General features: G+C 36.2%; 1 protein-coding gene across 1 annotated transcript; it reads right to left on the bottom strand.

Moving 5' to 3' along the window:
- Positions 1-8561: 8561 nt before the first annotated feature.
- Positions 8562-9215, bottom strand: LOC126766034 (uncharacterized). Its single transcript, XM_050483738.1, has one exon. It carries the CDS (start codon positions 9213-9215, stop codon positions 8562-8564), a length of 654 nt encoding a protein of 217 aa, XP_050339695.1.
- Positions 9216-9496: the final 281 nt, after the last annotated feature.

Below are 9496 nucleotides of genomic sequence, written 5' to 3'. Positions count from 1 at the left end.
TTTGACCTAGGTGGCTCAAATAAATTGCACCGGTTAGGTAATTTAAAAAGCTTTCAGGAAATGTATAATTCGCTGCCAAGGCCCCACCGGGGGCGTGGCAATAGGCGAAAATAGGTTTTCACCATGTCTCCCCTTTTGTTTCACTACAGTTGGGGGTATGGGGCCAGGGGGATCAAAACCATTTTGCGAGTTAGTTCACCCCTGGGGCTTTCAGGAAAGGCCTCAACCTCCCTTCTGTCCCTACCAGGAGCGTGGCAATAGCGTTCACAAGAAATGTAACATTTTGAGAAAAATTACATTTTTCTTAACCTTTAAAACGCTCTAGCGGCTGACGTATTTGACCTGAACATGAAAACAGATAAATCAACCTTGCAAAGTGATAGAAACATACCGAAGTTCATATATTTTCATACAAAATATATGGAGTCTATCCAAGCACCATTGGTGCACTAAGGTGAAATATTATAATATCCTATTTTCGTCCTTTTCGATACGTTATCCTTGAATTTTTTTTTCTGAATTCTATAGACAATAAAATGCTCGATATATGACCAAGCACCCCACGCTTTTCTTACAATAATGCAGGAATTATTTTTCACTTTTTAGTTTGATATGTTTTAAAAGCGTGTTTTTTAGTTTTTTTAAACTATATTTATTTTTAATTTTTTAGTTTGATGTGAGAAACTCCAAAGTTGTTAAAATATGAACTATGACATGTAGTATGGATTAAGTAAATCGATAATTAGGCAGCATTTAATATCTACTCGTAACCTTTCATTGACTAATTGTTATATTATTTGCGACCAAGTTCTATTCACGACTTTACGAATTATTACTTCTTAATCGAATTATTTCTTCTAAAGCTTCAATGTTACGTGGGGTTTTACCTGTCAACTTTGAACAGTCTAGTTCTTCAATTCGAGCACCGTCCAAAGATCTACAACGACTAAGTGCTACATAAGCTGGTCCAGGAGCAAACAGTCGAGAGCCCAAATAAATTACTGCATGATCTACTGTACAACCAGAGAACGTATATTTATAACATATATATCGTATATTTATAAATGTACGTTCTCTGGTACAACCTTGAATCTTATGAACGGTCGACGCCCAACTCAGTATGCTATTCGAATATCACCAAAACTAGTTTTATATAGGTGTTGCATACTTTTAAGCGCATCTTTTTGGTGAGGTCTTAAACTTACTATCGCCTTCCTACAGTGTCGCTCAAATATTCTAGGTTTCAGCACCACTTAAAAAAGTTACATACATACATACATACATACAAGTGAAGCTAATAAAAGCGTATTAACAATAAAGAAAAATAGTAAGCAGGATAAACAAATAAGCAAAAGAAAATTTAAAAACACAACTAGCAATATCAGCAAATAAAATTAAATGCAAACATACATACATATATGTATGTTTATTGGCACAAAATATATAAAGTAAATATATACATACATACATTATAAATACATTTCCTAACATTTTGTGTTAAAAATACATATTTACATATACACTAACAAAGGAGAATACCCTTTTTCCATTCCGTTTTCTCGCTCTCTCACCTTTGCGAAAAAAAAAAATATAAGTACAAGTATACAGAAACATACGGCATTCAATCTGCCAAATACATTACAAAACAGAAAGAAAATAAATATATTAACAAAGTGTATATGGGAGCATACAGGGATATTACCCAATTCGCTTTCGCGCTCTCTTCCCAGTGCGAACATACATATGTACATGTACGGGATAGAATCAGCCTGTGCTAGCATACCCTACACTGGGTACTAAATATCGAATTATTTAATTATAATTAATTTTCAAAATAAAACAGGCGATTTTTTTATAAATAACTAAACGGTAGATAAAGTAGAACGGCATATTACAAAATACATTTATTAAAACCAATAGAAAAAATCAGTTAAATAAAATATACATAATTGGTAAACACTGTATATACAAACATACATATGTATGTACTTATATTAAAACATATAAATCTTCAAAGTCCACATTGGCATATATTCGGCAATACCTCTTGTTCTTTGACAAACAAAAACAAGCAGGATTTCTTACAAAAAGCGAATTGATCTATCTAAAGAGCTCTCAATTGCTTACGAACAGATCATAATCATAAACACAGAAACAATTCGTGCATACTTATGTAAATAGCGCATTGATCTCTTCAGCGAGCTCTCAATTGCACAAAACATAAGCACATCATACATACATACAAGTCCAAGTATTACGGTGTACCTAATATAAATCATACGGACATAAAATATTTTAACAAATAAAAAGTGCGGTTTTTTATGGTAAATAACAATTCAAATATATTTTCGAACTGAAATATAAATAAATAATATTATTATGCAAAAATGGTTAAAGCATCACTAATCAAAACACACCTGCGGGAACTACACGTCCAAAACAGGTTGCTAAATTTATTTCAGAAAGTGATAGTTTAACAAGATACTGCATTAGATCTGCCTCTTCACCGATTCAAGAAAACTCTGAATCGTTATTAGAAATAAAAAGCCAACATCTTAAAAATTTCTGGACTCGTCTTTAAGCGGCTCATGACGCCATAGTAGAATCTGACAATTCAGACCTACCACAAAATTTAAAACAATCGGCTTACGCAATATATGAAAACTGCTTAGACCAATATGAAGAAACGAAAGCTGTGATCTCCGATCAATTAAAGCTAATAAAAGCAATTGTCTCTACTCTACATCTGAGAGTAGAGCTGCCACAAATGCAACAATATCGACAAAGAAACATTTTATAGAGGTTATGAAGAATGGTCGTCATTCCGGGACATGTTTACAGCCGTTTACATCAACCATCCACAACTATCAAAAGCACAAAAATTGTATCACCTCCGATACAAAACAAAAGGTCAAGCAATCGAAATAGTTAACCCTCATCGAGACCCTCGGGTCTGGCCAGGCATATTTTGTTTTTAAATGTTTTTTAAATATATTTAGAGTGTAGCAAACGGCTTGCGCTTCCAGGTAGCTTCTTAGAATTTTATTGTCTATAGAATTCAGAAAAAAAAAATTCAAGAATATCGTATCGAAAAGGACGAAAATAGGATATTATAATATTTCACCTTAGTGCACCAATGGTGCTTGGCTAGACTCCATATATTTTGTATGAAAATATATGAACTTTGGTATGTTTCTATCACTTTGCACGGTTGATTTATCTGTTTTCACGTTCAGGTCAAATACGTCAGCCGCTAGAGCGTTTTAAAGGTTAAGAAAAATGTAATTTTTCTCAAAATGTTACATTTCTTGTGAACGCTATTGCCACGCCCCTGGTAGAGACAGAAGGGAGGTTGAGGCCTTTCCTGAAAGCCCCAGGGGTGAACTAACTCGCAAAATGGTTTTGATCCCCCTGGCCCCATACCCCCAACTGTAGTGAAACAAAAGGGGAGACATGGTGAAAACCTATTTTCGCCTATTGCCACGCCCCCGGTGGGGCCTTGGGGGCGAATTATACATTTCCTGAAAGCTTTTTAAATTACCTAACCGGTGCAATTTATTTGAGCCACCTAGGTCAAATACTTCAGCCGCTAGAGCAAAAAAATGTAATTTTCTCAAAATGTTACATTTTTTGTGAACGCTATTGCCACGCCAAGCGTGAACAAGGCAGTCAATTTGATTTCAACCAAATCGAGAGGTAAGAAATTTCAAAAATGAATCTATATTGCTCATATATGAGCGTAAATACAACACGTATTTCCATACAAATGTATATAAACACCACTTGGCCTAGCCAAGCACCATAGGTCTCGACTAAGTGTATCAGACCGTTGGTCTCGACCAGGGTTAAACAGTTCGCATTAAATGACGATAATTTCAATTGGGCTTGGGAAGCTTTAAAAGCTAGATACGAAAACGAAAGAATACTGGTCGATAAACAAGTAACGACACTAATGAAGTTGACAAAAGAAAGAAACAAGAGAAGAATTAATCACACTAGAATCCACTGTTTCAAATTATTTGTCGGTACAATCGACACTTAATATTTCCCCAGACAACTGGGACCCTATTCTTGTAAACATATGTACCGCAGCATTACCAGAAAATTCGTCATCAAGAAGAAGATGCCCAAAGTGGCAACAAATGAAAGATTTTCTGACTACTCAATATGAAATTGCGGAAAGGCTAGAAGAAACAATAATCAAAACTAAGAGCATTAAACACGACCAAAATAGAAGCTTCAATAGACCCCAAGCTAGAAGCAACAAACATTTAAACAAAAGCTTTCACAAAACGCACTCGTTCATATCCAAACAGAAAAACCACACGTCCCGCGAGCTATGTATAAGAGGGCATAAACTTATATCTTGCGAGAAGCTTAAAAGCTTAAAGATTAATGAACGAAATAATTTTGTCAGGTCAAAAAGACTTTGCACAAATTGCCTGCCACATGCGCATACATATACAAATTGCAAAAGCAAATTTAATTGCTTATTTTGTCAAAAAAGTCTATATATTAAAAGCAACAACTTTTCGGTCCCGCAGGATGGCTTTTGCCAAAATTAAAAAAAATTCTGAATTCTTAACAAATCCTAGAGCGGTGGCGAAAAATCCTCACTTTTAATAAATTTTAAAAAATAAAGAAAATCTCGAAAGGAAGTTAAGGGATCACCATACTCCCAATGCGATGCAGTGACGCTCCTACACTTACAAAAGGCAAAGGTCGCTCTTATCGCATCTATCCAAGCAATCCTCATATGGGTGGGTTATGGACATCAGCTATACAAATCATGAAATTAATTATGAAGAATTCTCTACTCCACGAATCGACGCCGTTCTCCATTCACGCCCATACTCTCGCAAGATCCCTCTAATTTCATAGTCCTAACTCCAGGGCTAAGGAGTACCTATTCCAGCCATATCTGAGCCAGGCGTGGACATTAATACATTAATAACACAGAAAAATCAAATAATAAAGAACCAATAAAAACCGACAAAATAAGAAATTGCAAATAACCGCTAGTAAAATTAAAAAAAGCAAAAGTATCCTATGTTCTTACCCTGGTTCTAATAGCTACTTCCCCACCAATTTTCAGCCAAATCGGTTCAGCCGTTCTTGAGTTATAAATAGTGTAACTAACAACAACTTTCTTTTATATATACCGTGGCTCCATCACATAATCGGACAGAAGTTTATCTAATACTAGAAAACCCGGCGAACTCCGTTTCGCCAACAAATTGCTTCGTTTTATGTAACATTTCCTTTGGTGATTAAAAGATAAAATTTTTTTTTGCTTTGGTTTATATTTGAAAAGGAACAATTATATTTCATTTCACAACAGTACTGAATTCTTTTCGATTACAAAAATTAAGTGTTATTTAGTTGAACTTCTCTAAGTAAATGAAAGTGAATCCAAAGTAAATACTGAATCGAAGTGTTATACGTGTCCGCAAATTATTCGTTTCATTGAAGTGCTCTTTCTCCCCGCAGCCGTTGTCCTGCGTGAAATTAAGTGTTTTGACAACATTTTTTGGTTTTTGTTCCGATGTACAGAAAAGATGGTTTTCCAACTCGTGAGCACGCCACGTATATCTAACCGTGTGAAAAACATAGCATTTCCAAATTTATGCCACACACTATGCGACTATCCTTGTGTCCTGTTGATTGCCATCTCGAATGCAATTTTCACTCGAAACGGAATACGTTTGAATTGAAATGGCAAATCGTTAGAACTCTAAGGAATTCGTAGAATCAAGCATTCTACCTCCTTGTATTTGATAGCGCAGATTGCGGAACATAATAACGACAGATCCAACTTTGAGACGCAAATGATGCGATGGCATACCAAGCCTCTCCAAAGAATTTAGAAATTCCACTGGATAATTCACGGCCTCGTCTTCATTGTCAAGACGATCGATCGATTTGTATGAGAGCAAGTCTCCCGGAGTTTGACTTTGAATCTTCTAGATTAAGTGAACAGCATCGGTATTTTTGGCAGCTAACATTGCATTAGCACTTAAGGAATCATAGTTATAATAATTTGGCCAATGTTCGAACATTCGTGATGAGTTCATCTTTCGTGAATTGATAAACGACAGATGGAATTGATATCGAACCACCGGAATTGATCCATTTCCAATTTTTAGACGCGGATTTGAAGGCTGATTTGTCTAAATGTTTATAGCGAAAAGTGTGCGTACTTTATTTTCATTCCAGTGATTAACATGTTCCAGCAATTGTAATTGCTGGCTTACTTCTCCAAAATTTGCACACACCGCAATGACTTAAATAAAGTTGAACCGCGTACATTAATCAATAGCAACCGAAGGTAGAAACAATCGTCGTTTATTGGGTGGATTGTGTAAATTTGTCCTAATGCATTAGTTGATAACACACGTGGATGTTAATCTACTGGTTGGAATTGCTGTCTGCGCAACTATTTCTTTGACGATGCATTCCAGGTATAATATCAAGGTATTTCCGAATAGAGCAATAATATGTACGCTAAGATTCACGAAAATCGGTCGAGCGGTTTCAGAGGAGTTCAATAACGTACACCGTGACACGAGAATTTTATATATTAGAGGATTAATGTGCTCCAAACATAAAAATAAAAAAGCAGAATGTATTGTTTTTGCTTTTTTTTACACTTCATAATACAGTTTCTCTCATCAATAAAAAACAACAGCTATCCTTTATGATAACTGCAAATTTGAGTAGCAAAACATTAATATCTCAATTTTTTGCACTCATCGAATAATCGGACAAGTGAAAATAGCAATGCTAAATGTGCCGTTATTTTGTAAATGCGCACTTTACAATCACATTTTTTGGTCTTATTTAGTCATAAATTTTATTTAGTCGCAAAAGGGTTTAGAATTTTGTGAATTATTTTTAAAATGGCTCCAAACGGAAAGTAAACTTCGCTCGAAATAAGGCAACTTATAGTGAAATTGAATGGTGAAGGTAAAACCTTAATGTAATCGCTGAAGTGGTAGGAAGAAGCAAATCCACGGTCCATGATGTGATCAAGAGGTTCCATCATGAGTTCAGATTGGCTAATAGAAGCAGAGAAGGTCAAGACAAGATATTATCTGTGCGAGAAGAGCTTTCTATAGTAAAGGAAGTCGCAAAAGATCCTTTCAAAACGTCAAAAGAACTTAAAATCTCTTTAAAAAATCGAAGTGGAAAAGATGTCTGCCTAAATACTATTCGTAATACGTTACACAAATACGATTACCATGGTAGAGTTGCACGAAAAAAACCTTTCATTAGCCATCAAAATAAAAACAAAAGGCTAAAATATGCTAGGGAGTTTTTGTTAAAATCAGAAGACTTTCGGAATCAGGTAGTTTCACATTATTTCATCTCAAAATACATTTATTTCGATAGTTTTCCCTGTTTTTAGGTTTTATTCACTGATGAAAGCAAATTTAATTTGCTTGAATCAGATGGCAAAATGTTTGTGTGGCGTAAACCAAATGCCGAATTTGCTCATAAAAATACAAAAGCTACTGTGAAGCACGGAGGGGGCTCTGTCATGGTTTGGGGATGCATGTCAAGTGCTGGAGTAGGCAATTTGCATTTTATTGATGGTAAAATGGACAAATTTGGCTATCTCAATATTTTGATGGAAAATGTTAAGCAAAGGGCAGAGAAGTTGGGTATCGCGAACAATTTAGCTTTTTATCAAGACAACGACCCCAAGCACACATCGGGCGTTGCAAAGCTGTGGTTGATACACAACTGCCCTAAACTAATACAAACACCACCGCAGAGCCCTGACCTTAATGTAATCGAGCATTTGTGGGAGGAATTAGCTAGAAGAGTGTATCAAAAAAGTCTAACACGTTAGGTTAGCGAAGGGAGGCCTTATTGCAGGCATGGAATTCCATAGAGCCGGAGGTTTGTCAACACATTCTGCTTTTTTATTTTAATGTTTGGAGGACATTTATGTTAGAAAAATTATTGTCCGATTATGCGATGGAGCCACTGTATATATTACTAGTTTTCACCCGCGACTTCGTCCGCATAAGTTTTTTCGTTTTCTCCCGGCTGTAAGTCTCCCTGCAACAATGTCCCACTATCGTGTTCCGGTCCTCAACTTCACATCAAAATTTCTTCAAAAGCAACCTAAGCACATAATGGATAGCTCCGAATGTTTCCGTAGTAAATATAAAAAGTAAATAATGTAAATCGATTTAAAATACTACTAACTACCTACCTGCCAACCCCCGATGTAAGACAGTGTGACATCCGCAACATCGACTGTGTAGGAAGTACATACTAACTTGTAGTACATTTTTGTAAACTATGTTCTTTGTTTTTCCTTCTCTGGCCAACAGATGGAGATCCTGTGGACTTGAAACACGTGAGCAAGCCACATATAATTGTCCGTGAGAAAAGCAACTATTTTCTAAATTAATGCCGGCTACTCTTAATGGTTGCCCCTGAGCTTTATTTATCGTCATAGCGAATGCGATTTTCAGCGGAAAACTGTAATCTCTTAAACTGGAATGGCGAATCTGTCGGAATTATGGGTATACGGGGGATTAAAAAATTCACTCCTTTTCCATTCCAGTCATAATGATTGCTTTTACAATATTGCGACCGAGGTATGTTACTTGCAACCGTGTGCCATTTCTTGGTGCATCTAAATTCCGCCTTAAAAGGACAGGAACGCCTAGTTTGTTTGAAGGTACTCCCGACAGCTCTAAAGAATTAAGAAATTCTACAGGGTATGATGTTACTTGTTCAGTATCCATTGCAGTGTCTACAGAGAAAAACTCAACAATATCACCTGACCGTGACATAATTTGCTCGTTTATCTGTCCCACCATTTCATTCGTCGGCGCTAAAATTGCTCTTTCACATAACCATTCTCTATTCCTCATATTAGTTAGCAGTTCGCTATAGACGAAGTTATTTACATCATCTGGATTATGCAAAACATTGCAGAATTCACGATCCAATCTAATCATGCCATTACCATCCTTTGCCATACAATCTTCTCCAATTTTAAGAAGAGCAGCAGCATATTGTCCAGATTGTACATCATTGTGTAGTTGCACTTTGATATTTGTAGACAGACTAAACGTTTTTACGTGCACCAATAACGTTGACGCTTTTAAACACGCATTTATTTCATCTGCAGGGGTGCCTTTAGTGATAACCGGAAAAGTCTGTCTCAAATCGCCCGCTAAAAGTACCACCATCCCCCCATGATATTTGGATTACTCGTGATGTCTTTCAAAGTCCGATCTAGAGCTTCAATTGCTCTCTTATGGGAAATGGTACACTCATCCCAAACTAATAATTTACATTGCTGCAACATACGCCCATGCTCGCTGTTTTTACTTATATTACAGACTGGCATTTCTTCATGGGCTAAGTATAATGGCAGTTTAAGCACCAAATGTGCCGTTCGACAACCATTGAGCAGAGTGGCGGCTATTCCGGAAGAGGCAACTGCTACAGCAATTCCTTTATCTTTTCG

This window comes from Bactrocera neohumeralis, unplaced genomic scaffold (genome assembly GCF_024586455.1).
Source record: "Bactrocera neohumeralis isolate Rockhampton unplaced genomic scaffold, APGP_CSIRO_Bneo_wtdbg2-racon-allhic-juicebox.fasta_v2 cluster11, whole genome shotgun sequence".
Classification (NCBI taxonomy): Eukaryota; Metazoa; Arthropoda; class Insecta; order Diptera; family Tephritidae; genus Bactrocera; species Bactrocera neohumeralis.
The sequence above is the reverse complement of the archived record's forward strand: the minus strand, read 5'-3'. Positions and strand labels throughout refer to the sequence as shown.